This window comes from Ictidomys tridecemlineatus, chromosome 3 (genome assembly GCF_052094955.1).
Source record: "Ictidomys tridecemlineatus isolate mIctTri1 chromosome 3, mIctTri1.hap1, whole genome shotgun sequence".
NCBI lineage: Eukaryota > Metazoa > Chordata > Mammalia > Rodentia > Sciuridae > Ictidomys > Ictidomys tridecemlineatus.
Genome location: NC_135479.1, coordinates 75,858,065 through 75,871,424, shown reverse-complemented (window position 1 = coordinate 75,871,424; position 13,360 = coordinate 75,858,065). Strand labels below are relative to the sequence as shown.

Sequence of the window (13,360 nt, the reverse complement as noted above, 5' to 3'; positions counted from 1 at the left end):
GTTCAAGGTCATCCAGCATGTGAGTGTAGAGGTCCTCAATTTATACTGGAGGGAGCAGGTCTGGCTGGACTGAGCTGCTGTGGAAGTCCCAGAGAAGGATATGATGTGGGGTCCCTGGGCCAGACTAGTTGTGGCCAGGCTGGGGGAGGAGCTGACTGTTTTGTTGTTGTTAGGCCTGGGCCCCCGCCAGGGCAAACACAGCACTGAGGCCTTTCCCACCACCTGCCGAATCTCCCAGCCCAGCCTGCAGTGGCTGGACAGCTGGGCAGCAGAGATGGGGCTAAGTGAGCTGCCAGGCACCTTCTCCCAGAGACCAGAGGGAATGTCTATCCATGCAACTGCTGTGTAGGGAGCAGCAGCTTGGGAGTAAGGGAGGTTTTATCTCCTGCATCAGCCCAGCTGCTGCTTCCACTCTTCCATCTCTGCATCTCAAACACAGGTCCAGGAAAGTACCAGACATATGGAGCAGAATTTAGGGTCCCCAGGATTGCCAGATCCTTCTTTCACTATTTCAGAAACCTCTCACTCACCCCACCCTTTCCAGTCATGAACACTGAGCCTCCAGCAAGGCAGCCTCTTCTCATGACACCACCATATCCACTGGCCCACATCTACTTGATGTCCCAAGACCCTCTCCTAACAGTGATGTCCCATCTTCACCTCTAACCCAGTCCTCAGAACCCAGCATCTGGATCCACTGGCTACTTAGGCACCCTTCAGGCTCCTTCCCTCACCTTCAATTGGCCTACCTGATATCCCCCCACCTGCTCCCAGTACCCCCACCTCCACCCTATGCCTTGGCCCAGCTGGCCACACATGATCCTGCTCTTCCCAGAATATTCTAGTCTTCATGCTGCTGTGCTTCTGCCCTCGTGCTTCCTAAGGCACGAGGTCCCACCTCCTTGGCAAACTTCTATTTGTCCCTTAGCACACAAATAGAAGATCATCTCTGAGAACCCTGCCTGAGTCACCAGAAGAGCCAGCTATCCCAGGATTCACTGTGGTGGCCCTACCATCTCACTCAGTTCCAGCCTCCACATCTCCAAGTGCTCTCTATGGTCTAAATGGGAAAGCACCTTTCAGAATGGAGGGCATGAATCAAGGAAAATCAATAGCCAAGCCAGACTCTGGCTTGACTCTGCCAAGGAGAAGGAAGGCACATGCCAAGGTTGGGAAGAGAAAGGACCCACAGGTGGAGAAAACCAGAATGCATGTGAAATCAGCACTTGTTAAGTGGAGAGCTGTGTGCAGGGACAGGACACTTGCTCTGGAGTTCTTAGAGATTCAAAGGCCTCATAGAAAATGATGGTTCTCACTCTATTCACCAGGGTCAAGGGCTCAGGCCCATGCACCTGACCACATTCTTAGTTTGGTACCTTGGAGGCTGCTCTTTGAGCATGAAGGACCTTCTCTCCAAGAAGTTTATTAGAATGAAGTAGTGTAGGGGGTAATGACAGGGATTTAGTGGGCAGAGGCAAAGGAGAGTTTAATCTTACACACAAAGTGTGGAATTGTGGAGGGGATCCATAGGAAACCCTGCTATTTAGCCTTCCCCAGTCTGAGGGCCAGGGCTGGTGCCTCTTGTCCTAGGCCTGCCCCTGCAGCTCTGGCATGCCCGCCCTCTTTCCCCTGAGATCTGGCCCCCAGCTTCTCTGGCCACTGAAGCGGCTTAATGATCCCAGGTCACATGGGCTGTGCTGCTGCCCATGGGGAGGGCCCAAACCCCCAGTGGTCATCTGGCCAGGCCCTGACGTCAGCAGCATTAACCGTCCACTAGGCTTGTCTAATCTCTGGTCAGTGACTAGGCTAGGTTAGTCCTGTCAGAGCCAGAGCTAAAGACCACAGAGTCCCTCAGGGACACCTTGAGATTATAAGTCAAGAGAGATGGTGGTGGCTGGTGGTGCCCATAGTAAATGTCCCCCACCTACATGACAGGTGAGGCCATGGTCCTGATTCTAGGCCAGCTCTCTCTGATTCAATACCCTGGACTGTGAATCGGTCATCAGGCCACTGATCCTGTTCCTTCGGATGTAATTACACTGGTAAGTGGGGCTGAGAAGTGAGGTGAGTGGCTGGAGACAAAGCTCCCCCACACCCCATTTGCTGGTCATAGATGAGGTAGCTTGAGGCCAAGCAGTGTCTCCAGCCCTCATGATCCAGGCCCACCAATCTTTAATCCCAGACTCTAAAGTCAGAACCATCTGTGGAGGGCAGGGTCCAGCCCCTACATGGTGTTCTGGCTTGCTGTGTTCTTTGCCCAGGAAGGTTGAGGACTTCATTACCATTCTAAGACAAGGTAGCCATGAGGAAGACCCCATTAATCCACCTCTCCTTCTTAGTCTACCTTTCTCCTTCTGAAGCCTAACACTTCCAGCTAGCTACTCAAGGCCTCCTATCCTCTCCTTTGCCTCTGCCCACTAAATCCCTGTCATTATCCCCCTGCACCACCTCATTCTAATAAACTTCTTGGGGAGGTCCTTAGTAGAGATGAATAGCTCCAGCTCAGCAGACCCAAAGACCACCCAGCAGGGATTCTGTACCACTGGCCTGAAAGCCCCAAACTCCTTCACTCAGGCTTGTGAACACCACCAGTACTCCCACATGTGTACTTGGCTCCCTGAGCTATTTAGTTTTCTTCCCCTGCTCAGATCTGTGTGCCCTTACCCTCCCTTCTTACCTCTCCAGCTCACTGCAAGTTCACAGTTCCAACATCCATCTGGACATTGAGGATGCCATCTATAATCTGCCTTCTGCTCAGCCCCAAGTATCTATCTATCTGTCACCTGGATATCTGCCCCAAGTGACCAAAGGTCCTGCTAGTAGCCCATTCAATACTTCCCTGTGGTCTGGGCTTGGTGCAGCATCACATGTGCTTGGTGCAGCATCACATGTGCTTGGTCAACCTGTAGACCCAGAATCCTGTGGCTGAGTCCCTTGTTTTGCAGGTCCCTGGCTCTGTTGTGTATTGAGGACACACCCAATAAGCCTCTGATTCATGGGTCTTCCAGACTACTCCTCTCCTTTTCCATGCCCATAGAGGTCCCCGCAGGAAAATGTGTGCTCCTTATGAAATGCTTTATGAAAAAAACATTTTTGGTATTGGGGATTGAACTCAGGACCTCACACATGCACATGCTAAGCAAGTGATCTACAATGGAGCTACATTCTCAGCCCCTCTTTTTGTTTTATTTATTTATTTGAGATTGCACCCAGGTGAGCATAACCTCTGAGCAATATCCCCAACCCCTTTTTAAAAAATTTTTTTTTTGTAGTTGTAGATGAACAGAATGCCTTTATTTGTTTCTTTTTTTTTTTTTTTTTTTTTTTTTTTTTTGTGGTGCTAAGGATCAAACCCAGTGCCTCATGCATGCAAGGCAGGTACTTTGCCACTAAGCTACTGCCCCAGCTCTCCCCAGCCCCTTTTGTTTTTTTGAGACAAGGTGTCACTAAATTGCTTAGGGTGTTGCTAAATTGCTGAGGCTGGCTTTGAACTGTGATCTTCCTGCCTCAACCTCATGAGTTGCTGGGATTGCAGGTTTACACCACAACATCCAGCCTTATTGTTTTATTTAAGGACAAGTTCTTACTAAATTACCCAAGGTGGCCTAAAATTTGCAATCCTCCTACCTTAGCCTCCTAAGTAGCTATGATTACAGTACCACTATGCCTGGCTTGAAAAATTTTAGTGATTATTTTTTTCACATAACAAATTTCAAAAATATTATTGATGATTTTTGTCTCCATTAAACCCAGGAAAATAAAATTATAATAATTCTTGTTTAGGTAGAAATAAACTATTTAAGCTTAAAATAACATAAATTTGGGCTGGGGATATAATTCAGTGGTACAGTGCTTGCTTATTAGCAATGTAAGACTCTGAATTCAATCCCCAGCACTGGAAAAAGAAGTGAGTTTTAATATACCTACTTTCAAATTTTTTAATACCTTTAATTAATTAATTTATATGTGGTGCTGAGAATTGAACTCAGGGCCTCGCACGTGTTAGGTGAGCACTCTACTGCTGAGCCACAACCCCAGCCTCTACTTTCAAATTTTTAACTATTTTAATGTTCTGGGGGAAAGTGTAACTATTAAAAATACATAAAAGAGGATGGGTAGGCATAGTGGAGCATGCTTGTAATCTCAGCAACTCAGGAGGCCAAGGCAGGAGAATCAAAAGTTCAAGGGAAGCCTCAGCAATTTAGCAAGGCCCTTAACAGCCTAGTAAGACCCTGTCTCAAAATAAAAAATAAAAGGGGCTGGGCAGGGGTTGTGGCTGTGGCTCAGTGGTAGAGTGTTTTCCTGGCATGTATGAGGCATTGGATTTGATCCTCAATATTACATAAAACAAAACAAAACAAATAAAATAAAATAAATAAACTTTTTTAAAAAGGGCTGGGCAAGGGCTGGGGATGCAGCTCAGAAGTGCCTCTGGGTTCAATCCCCAATACCACCACCACCACCAACAAAAAAGATTTAAGAGGGACTGGGGTTGTGGCTCAGTAGTAGAGTGCTCACCTAAACAAAACATTAAAAAAAAAAAAAACATTAAAGAGTAAAAAAAGACATAAACCCAAAGGACGGGAGAAAATATTTGCAAATAATGTTTCTGATGGGGATTATTTTCCAGAATGTATAGAGAATTCCTAAAACTCAGTAACAAAAACCTCAAACAAAGGTGGGTATGGTGGTGCACACTGTAATCCCAGCAACTCAGGAGGATCACAAGTTTGAGGTCAGTCTCAGCAACTTAGCAAGGCCCTGAGCAATTAAGCAAGACGGAGTCTCAAAATAAAAAATAAAAAAGGGCTGGGGATGTGGCTTAGTGATATCGTGTCCCTGGGTTAATCCCCATTACCAAAAAAAAAAAAAAAAAGGAAAAGGCAAAAAAAAAAAAAAAAGAAAAGAAAAAAGGCCCAACCAATTAAGTTAAAAAATGAACAAAGGATTTCAAAGACATTTTTTCTGAAGATGTGCAAACGGCCAGTAAGCATATGAGTATGTTCAACATGTAAACAGTAGGGAAATGTAAATCAAAGCTACAATGAGGAACTGTGGGTGTAGCACAGTGGCCCTGGATTCTACCCCCAGTGCGCGTACGAGCACACACACAGACACACACACACACACACACACACACACACACACACACACACACACAAACAAAAGGCCCACTATGAGATATCATTGAAAATCCATTAGGATGGCTGCTATCAAAAAATAGAAAGAAGCCAGGTGTGGCACGGACCAATAATTCTAGCTAATAAGGAGGATGAGGCAGGAAGATCTCAAGTTTGAGGCCAGCTTGGGCAACTTACTGAGACCCTGTCTCAAAACAAAAAAAAATAAAATGGTCTGGGGATGTAGCTCAATGGTAGAGTGTTTGCCTACCATTCATGAGGCTATGGGCTCTATTCTTTTTTTTTTTTTTTTTTTATATCAGCTGCATTTTTTTTTTTTTAAAGAGAGAGTGAGAGAGAGAGAGAATTTTAACATTTATTTATTTTTTCTTAATTCTCGGCGGACACAACATCATTGTTGGTATGTGGTGCTGCTGGGGATCGAACCCGGGCCGCACGCATGCTAGGCGAGCGCGCTACCGCTTGAGCCACATCCCCAGCCCCTGGGCTCTATTCTTAAAACAGCACAAAAATAAAACAAAACAGAAAATAACAAGTGTTGGCAAGAATGCACTATTAGTAGTACAAATGTAAAATGGTATAGCCACTGTAGAAAATGATTCTGCAAAAAATTAAAAAGAATTATCATATGATTCAGCCATTCAACGTCTGGGTATGTACCCCGGAGAACTGGAAACAGAATATCAATGACATAGTTGTACACCCATGTTCATAGCAGCTTTATTCACAACAGCTAAAACATGGAAGCAACTCAAGGATCCATTGACTGAAGAATAGATAAGCAAATGTTTACAATGGAATATTATTCAGCCTTTAAAAGGAAATTCTGGCTCCGTGCAGTAGCATATAACTGCAATCCCAGTGATTCAGGAGACCAAGGCAGGAGGATTGCAAGTTTGAGGCCAGCTTCAGCAACTTAATGAGACCCTGTCTCAAAATTTAAAAATAAAATAGAAAAGACTGGGGGTGTAGCATGTAACTCAGTGGTAAAGCACCCCTGGGTTCAATCCCAAGTATCAGAGAAGAAGAAGAAGAAAGAAGAGGAGGAGGAAGAGGAGGAGGAGGGTGGGGGAGGAAGAAATGATTAAGAAAATTATGACAATGGATGAGCCTTAAGAACATTATACTAAGTGAAATAAGCCAGTCATGAAAAGAAATACTGTATGATTCTACTTACAAGTACTTAGAGTAGTCAAAATCATAGACAAAAGTTGTCAGGGGCTGGGAGAAGGGAAGAATTGGGAGTTACTGTTTAATAAGTATAGAATTTTCCTTTTACAATAAGGAAAGAGTTCTGGAGATAGATGGTAGTGATGGTTGCACAACATTATGAATGTATTTGATATCATTGAAATGTACACTTCAAAATGGCAAAGATGGTAAATTCTATGATATGGGAATTTCACCACAGAAAATGAGTAAAACCCTTCTGCCCTCTTCCTCTTCCTTCTCTGCCCTCTTCTCTCTTCTCTCTGCCCTCTTCCTCTTCTTTCTCTCCTCTCTCTCTCTCTCTCCTCTCTCTGCTTTTTCTATTTCTCTCTGCCTCTACTTTTCTTCCCCTTTAGGCAGCCCCCCAATAAAATCTATTGATTGAAAAAAATTTTAAAAAGGATAAAACCTCATAAAAACACATACAGTAGTAGATATTTTCCCCTTATCCTTTGGGTTCTTATGTTTTGGTATGCCCCTGTTGCATTTTGATATTTGGTTCATTGTGAATTTTTTGCATTAATTCTGAGTTTTTAAATTATTGCATTAATATAATATTTATCTTGGTTACCGATTTTTTTGGCCATCCCCTTACATTTTGTAACAGACATAAGGTCCTTACTAGCCTTACCCTAATCCCAGCCATAATTATGTCCCAGCTTCAAGAACTTTCATGATTTTCCATCACCTTCTAGAGAAAGCACAGGCTTTCTCTAGACAAACACCTAGTGTTTGTCACCAATTCACTATCTCTCCACCCCATCTCCCCACTTCCCTACTCTTGCTCCACTGAGCTCCCATGTTCCCCAGCCTTATCCAATCAAAGGAGGCTCTACCTCAAAACTCAGCAATAAACCTTTGCATCAGGCCCCAGTTGTTCTTTCTTGGGGGAGTGCGGGTGTGGAGGAGAGCTTAATTATCATGAGTTGTTGATGGGGGAGACTGGGGGTTGAACTCAGGAGCACTAGAACACTGAGCCACATCCCCAGCCCTATTTTGTATTTTGTTTAGCAATTCACTGAGTTGCTTAGTGCCTCACCATTGCTGAGGCTGGCTTTGAACTCACAATCTTCCTGCCTCAGCATCCTGAGCCACTGGGATTGCATACGTGTGCCACCACGCCCAGATCAAAACTCACTTTTGATTCCAGATTCTCCCAGTGAACATTTCCCATAGCTTCACCCCTCAAGAGGCACAAATTGGTCCCATACTACCAAGAGAGTCCCCAACATCAGGCCAGGCTCTTCTTCCTGGAAGGAGTCATCTTCCCATTTCATGTCCAGCCCATCATTGGGTACTTAATAAATTACAACAACTCATGATAATTAAGCTCTCCTCCACACCCGCATTCCCCCAAGAAAGAACAACTGGGGCCTGATGCAAAGGTTTATTGCTGAGTCTGCTGTGCATCTAGCTAAGGGAAATGCAGTTTATGTTCTGGCTTTGCCAGATAAAAGCTCCTTATCCCCAGCTATAGCACAGCCCTGCCCCATGGGCATAAGCAAAGATTTGCTGCTCTATGAGGAAGGAAGAAGCAGGATGTTGGGGATGTGATTTTTATCCCTGAGGTTTCAGGCATGGTTCTCAGTTTTCCCTACCAAGGAATGGGCTTTGGAAGGAGAGGGTGAGAGGAGTAGGGACAAACAGTAGGGTTTCCTGTAATGCCACATGAGGTAGGCTCCTCTGGGCACAGCCCACACCTCCATCCTATCCTGCATTTTCTGCCTGGGGCTGATCGATGGGAGTTGGACTCTGCCCCCAGCCACCCCCTAAGACAGCTTGACTATTGGCCAAGGCTGTGGTCAACAGTTTGCTCCCTCAACACACCATCCCCCTGGCTGACCAGCCTGGAGTACTGTGTATATGTGGGTGGGTGAAGTCGGGTATGGTCCGGATCTGGTATCCAGGGACAGAAAATGCAGATCTGAAGGATGTGAGTTCGGGGTACTCTGAGTCTGGTATTTGGGAAAGGGTCCAATTTATGTCTCTTTCTAGCACCAGGAACTCCCAGCTCCACCTCCAGTCACTAATTTATCTATGTGGAAGCCTCTCAGCTTGGACAGACCAGCTTGGACTTTGGATTCCTGAAACTGCTGAGGGACAGTCACTGGTCACTGAGTAGACAGGTGTCAGACTTGCCACATGGAGGTGGCAGGGCTGGACTGGGCTGCTGGTAACAGCAGGCCTACTTGGGGGAGGGGTATCTCAAGAGTACCTTCATGAAACTGTGGGAGGGAGGACTGTTTGGTGAACCCAGACCCACCAGGTGAGTTGTGGGTCCCCAAGGGCAGGACAGCTGCAAAAGATTGGTCAGTTGGGCAGTGCTGAGTCACTGTAAGCTCTAACTGCCCCCAAGTACTGCCATGTCCTAGCTGTGGCTGGCTGCTGTGGGTCCAAGAGGCCAGAGCAGCCAGGCGGTGAATAGCAGGGCTGGGGTTGGGGGAGTGGGGGAAGGTCTGTGACTCAAGGCTCAGGGTTCAGGGTTTTGGGTGTGTGGTTAGTGGGGCAGCAGACTGTGGTCCAAGAGTCCTAGAGACCTGGTTGGGGACAGGGATGTGGCTATTAGGCAGCTAGGGCTGCAGGGCCACAGGACAAGGGACATTCATCAGTTCAGACATCTGTGACGAGAGAAGGAAACTGAGTCAACTGGGTCAACATCCCTGAGATTCATATAGATTTAGGCATTTTGTTGGGGGCTGCCCTGAAAGAAATGATGCCTGTGAAGATGGGGCGGGGTCAATATATTAAATAGGTGGGGCCTATAGGGTAAGTGGACAGAGTGGGCCCCGAAAGCTGTGCGGTGGGGACATTGGAGCGGGACTTCAGGGAGTAGGGAGGAGTCTAACCCAGAAGACAAACAGGGAAGAGAGGACCCCACCTCAGAAGAGGCCGCAGTCTTTGAGATTCTCCTTGATGATAATATCCGTAACAGCATCAAAGACAAATTTGACGTTCTGTGTGTCAGTGGCACACGTCATGTGGGAATAGATCTCCTTTACGTCTCGTCGCATGTTGAGCTCCAGGAACTGCACCTTGATGTAGTTGCCCGCATCGTCGTATGTATTAGGCCCTGTAGCAGAGGGGAGCGCTCACAGCCCACAGCCGGCCTTAGCCCTTCCTGGTGGGAGGAGCGTGACCCAGATCCTGGGAGTGGGTCGCCGCCTGGTGGCAGGGCTGGGGACTCTCACCGTCGTAATCCGGGAAGCAGATGTTTAGGGGTGCCTTTTTTATCTTCTCGGTGAAAACGTCTTTCTTGTTGAGGAAGAGCACGATGGATGTGGTGGCGAAGTAGCGGTGGTTGCAGATGCTGTTGAACAGGTGCAGGCTCTCGTGCATACGGTTCTGAGGAGAGCATCGGCTGTCGGGCACCAGAAGACACCAGCAGTCGCCCTCACATGGGCGGCACCCAACAGACCCGCCCAGGGTTTTCCGGCTCCCATAGTTGCCCGAGAGCCTCCGAATTTCCCCCTCCAGCAGGGCAGCGAGCTGCCTGCTTGCCTCCTCCAGACCGCCCTGGAACAACTCTCTCTGCTCTCAGATGCTTCCCCAGTTCCGCTTTGTTCTTCAAACATTCAGGACTAGCTTGGCACTCACCACTTCATCATCCTCCACCAGTACCATGTCGTAGGCGCTCAGCGCCGCGATGAAGATGATGCAGGTCACTCCCTCAAAGCAGTGGATCCACTTCTTGCGCTCCGAGCGCTGCCCACCCACATCAAACATCCTGTGGGGCAGAGGGGACCTGAAACTGCGCCTCCAGCGCCTCCCTGGGGTTTCTTTCCTCCCTAGAACTGGCTGGGGAGCTCTCAGACGGGACTGGCATCTAGGGGCGCTGGACCTTTCCTCTGGCAGGGCATCTGAGAAGGGTCAGGGAGCGCGTCTAGGGGCTGTGAACTCCGGGGAACTACGGGCAGTCCTGAGCAAAGGCATTGGATCTTACCGGAAGTTGAGATCCTTGAAGGAGAACTGCGTCTCGATGATACCTGTGGTCTTGACACGAGAACGCAACACGTCCTGCTCAGTAGGCACATAGCCCGGAGCCACCAAGCGCTCCAGGTCTGAGAGGTAGCTGTGGGAAACACCCGGTGTGGGTAGGTGGGTGACCTAGAGGGGCTCAGAAGAGTCCCGCCCGCACCCTCCCGCCCTGCCTGCGAACGCTCACTAGCCCGCAGAATCGTTCAGCTGGTACTCCGAGGCGCGTTCGTAACAAGCCTGGATACCCGAGTCCTTCCACAGCCGCTGAATGATGTCCGACATCTCTTTCGGCATCGTACCCTCCTCAATCGTGTCTGCCATGTGCATCAGTTTCCGGGCATCGTCCTGGGGGGCAGGGTGGGATTGGTAGTTGAGGACGCCGAATTGGAGCCCATTTGGGCGCCTCCAGTTCCTGGGGGAGGGGGCCCCATCAGCCCTTCTCGTGGCGCACCTGGCGCGCTGCGTCTCCGTACTGAATGTTGAGCGTGGTCATAGCCCGCACGATGGCCATGATGGATTGCAGAGTGTTGCCATAGATGATGGCAATGAACTCAAGGCACTCTTCCAGCGAGTACCCGTCTTGATGGATAATCCTGTGGCCAAGGCGAGCAGAGTCAGCGTCTTGGGAGGCAGTAGTGAAAAATAGGTCCCAGTGTGCTTGTACCCACCCCCAGAGGTTTCAGGAGGGCAGGGGCACTCACTTCATCTGCTTGACAATGGTGCTTTTTCCGGACTCACCCGCACCTGAAAGGGAAGCTGCACTTTAGAGCCACATGGATCCCCTCCATTTCCCTGAGGGAGGCCAGAAGAGGAGTTAGCCATCCCTTTGGACCCGCATCCAAGGGACCAGCACTCCAGCTAGATCCCTAGTCATATCTGCCCTCACCCCACCCGCAGTAAGCATTTAAGCACTGTTGGAAAAACGTTTGTAAATGTCAGCACAATGACAAAAGGGAGCCAATGAACAAAATCAGAAAACTTAACTGTCCAGGGAATCTCCAGGACCCTGGTATAAAGCATTCTTTATTTTGCTGTGAGACCAAAATAAAGAAATCCTGGAGCTCCACTTTGTGGGAATCTCTGGTACTGCATGCACAGAATTATTTGAGCTGCTTCAACCTTTCTTTGCCTTTCACCATAAGGAAGGTTGTCTTTTAGAGGCTCAGAGGGAATTAGAGCCTTTGGAGGCAGAGAGGACAGAGATGACATCCCTTTTGAGCTGGCTCTCTTAGGAGCACTGGGCACAGTTAATGGGATTTTGGCTTAGCTTTTCTGCCGTTCCTCTGGGGGCCCTGACTCAGTCCCTCTGCCCACCTCCAGCTGATTGGATAGATCCTGGAAGGCTTGGAAGACTGCCTCACCCTCTTAAAACAGCTCTTTCCCTTGGGGGGTTAAGCAGTGGCTTTGAGACAGGCTTAGATCAGCCCATCTCCCTTCACTACCCATGGGACCATAAACTCAGGTTTATCTATTCCCCACAGTACTTTTCCAACTCCTTTAGCTGCTTTACAGGTCTGCCAACAGTAAAGTTCTGGCATCCGAGAGTCATTGTTTGGGGATCTGGGATCTGGGTGGTCCTAGAGTATCCCTGTTCTCAGGATGATTTCTTCCCAAGGGAGTGGCCCTATGTGGGGCTCCTAGTGAGGCCTTTGGTTTCTAAGTCCTGCCCAGATGGCCTGTTAAGCTGAAAGTATCCCTTCTACACACTTGTACAAAGGTATGTTTGGCACAAACTTCTGCAGTGGGATGATTGTTCTTTGGAGATTGCCATGGGATGCCCAGCCTAGAGGGGACTGCAACATCACCTGTCAGGCCTTGCCTTGCTTGGCCAGGGCTTCTACACTGTGTTCTGCCTCATCATAGGCTTATTTTTTTCCCCCAAGGAACCCCTGCCTCATAGAAGGGCCGCCCACTTGACTCCAGGTCCCTGACTCACTGCAGCTGCCCTTCCCCACCAGGGCCCACACCCCTACCCAGAAGCAGCAGTTTCACAGTTCGAGCATCCTTCTCAGCATCCTCTTTCAGCTTCTTTTCCAGCTCCTTGGAGTGCTTCTTTTCTGCGCTGGCCCCAGCCCCCATGACCCCAACAGCAGGTGAAGGGACAAGGTGAGCAGGTGGCTCTTCTGAATGGAGGGTATCCCAAGAACTTGGTTCAGGCCAGCCTCTGGCCTCCAGAGACTCTCTTCTGGCCCCAAGACTGGCAACCAACTGACTCTCCAGAGACCTTAAGGTCTCTGGAGACGGCCCTGGTGGGGGCTGCTTAGTGGGATTTGAGAGTTAGGATGCCCAAGGCCCAATCAGAGACAAGGACAGGTGAAGCTAGCTCAGTCCCCCAACCCTTCTAATCAGGCTGGCATGTCCCCAATCCCTCAACCGCTGACTCTGCATCCCTTCTGTTCCCTCCCTCCATCCCTCTAGGATAGGGCTTGAACAGTACTTCCCCTATCCCACTACCGTAAGAAATATTTAGTATGGTAAGACTAAGAAAGGGGGCTGAGGTTGTGGCTCAACGGTAAAGCACTCATTTAGTACGTGTGAGCCCTGGGTTCGAACCTCAGCACCACATTTAAAAAAATTAAATAAAGAAAGGGGAGGACAGGACCTGGAGCCCTGGGGGATGACAGGAAGAGGAAATGGTGGGAGAAATAGGCATGGAGCACCTGCCATTTGCCCAGCACTGGACTCAGCACTGCTTGTTCCTTATTTTGTAAGCTCATATTGGTCCTAGGAGATGGCTGTCCTTATCATGAGCTCTATTTTACTGATGATTAAGTAGAGGCTGACAGGAGTACACTGAGGTAGTGGATGAGAAGAGTTAGCTCCAGACCAGGGTTCTATGCCTTGCTGGGAATCATGGGGCAAAAGGCTTACTCTGCAATTACCCATACTGAAGGCTAGATCTGACCCTGAGCAGGGCCTCTACATGCTTTTGATGGACCCTGGTAGGTATGGTAGGCATGCACATCAGCTACATGTGCCAGAATGTAAGTTTCTGTCCTTTATTGGCACCGAGCAAGGTAATGGCTTGACAGGTT

General features: G+C 48.6%; 1 protein-coding gene and 1 long non-coding RNA gene across 4 annotated transcripts; one reads left to right on the top strand and one right to left on the bottom strand.

The window, feature by feature from the left end:
* Nucleotides 1–5,474: 5,474 nt before the first annotated feature.
* On the bottom strand, nt 5,475–12,799 carry Gnat1 (G protein subunit alpha transducin 1). 3 transcript variants are annotated; one of them, XM_021727495.3, is made up of 8 exons: nt 12,299–12,779; nt 11,027–11,069; nt 10,777–10,918; nt 10,513–10,670; nt 10,291–10,419; nt 9,945–10,074; nt 9,539–9,692; nt 5,475–9,420 (listed from the first exon to the last, which is right to left on the bottom strand). In XM_021727495.3, the coding sequence occupies exons 1-8, from the start codon at nt 12,402–12,404 to the stop codon at nt 9,230–9,232; spliced, it is 1,053 nt and encodes a 350-aa protein (XP_021583170.2). In that variant the 5' UTR covers nt 12,405–12,779; the 3' UTR covers nt 5,475–9,229. The 3 variants fall into 3 exon arrangements, with proteins under 3 accessions (XP_021583170.2, XP_040125672.2, XP_021583171.2); XM_021727496.3 differs by having other exon boundaries at nt 9,290–9,420; nt 9,539–9,708; nt 12,299–12,789; XM_040269738.2 differs by having other exon boundaries at nt 9,277–9,708; nt 12,299–12,799.
* LOC144376253 (uncharacterized) lies at nt 8,479–11,391 on the top strand. Its single transcript, XR_013436491.1, has 2 exons — nt 8,479–8,616; nt 9,612–11,391. It is a non-coding gene; the product is annotated as an uncharacterized LOC144376253 (long non-coding RNA).
* Nucleotides 12,800–13,360: the final 561 nt, after the last annotated feature.

What these genes read in the sequence shown, in the direction of transcription:
- Gnat1 (XM_021727495.3), bottom strand. Translation starts at nt 12,404, where the DNA reads ATGGGGGCTGGGGCCAGCGCAGAAAAGAAGCACTCCAAGGAGCTGGAA. An exon ending in CTGAACGATTCTGCGGGCTA is followed by an intron (nt 10,420 to 10,512) that starts GTGAGCGTTCGC and finishes TGTTTCCCACAG; the next exon opens with CTACCTCTCAGACCTGGAGC. An exon ending in CTGCTTCCCGGATTACGACG is followed by an intron (nt 9,421 to 9,538) that starts GTGAGAGTCCCC and finishes CCTCTGCTACAG; the next exon opens with GGCCTAATACATACGACGAT.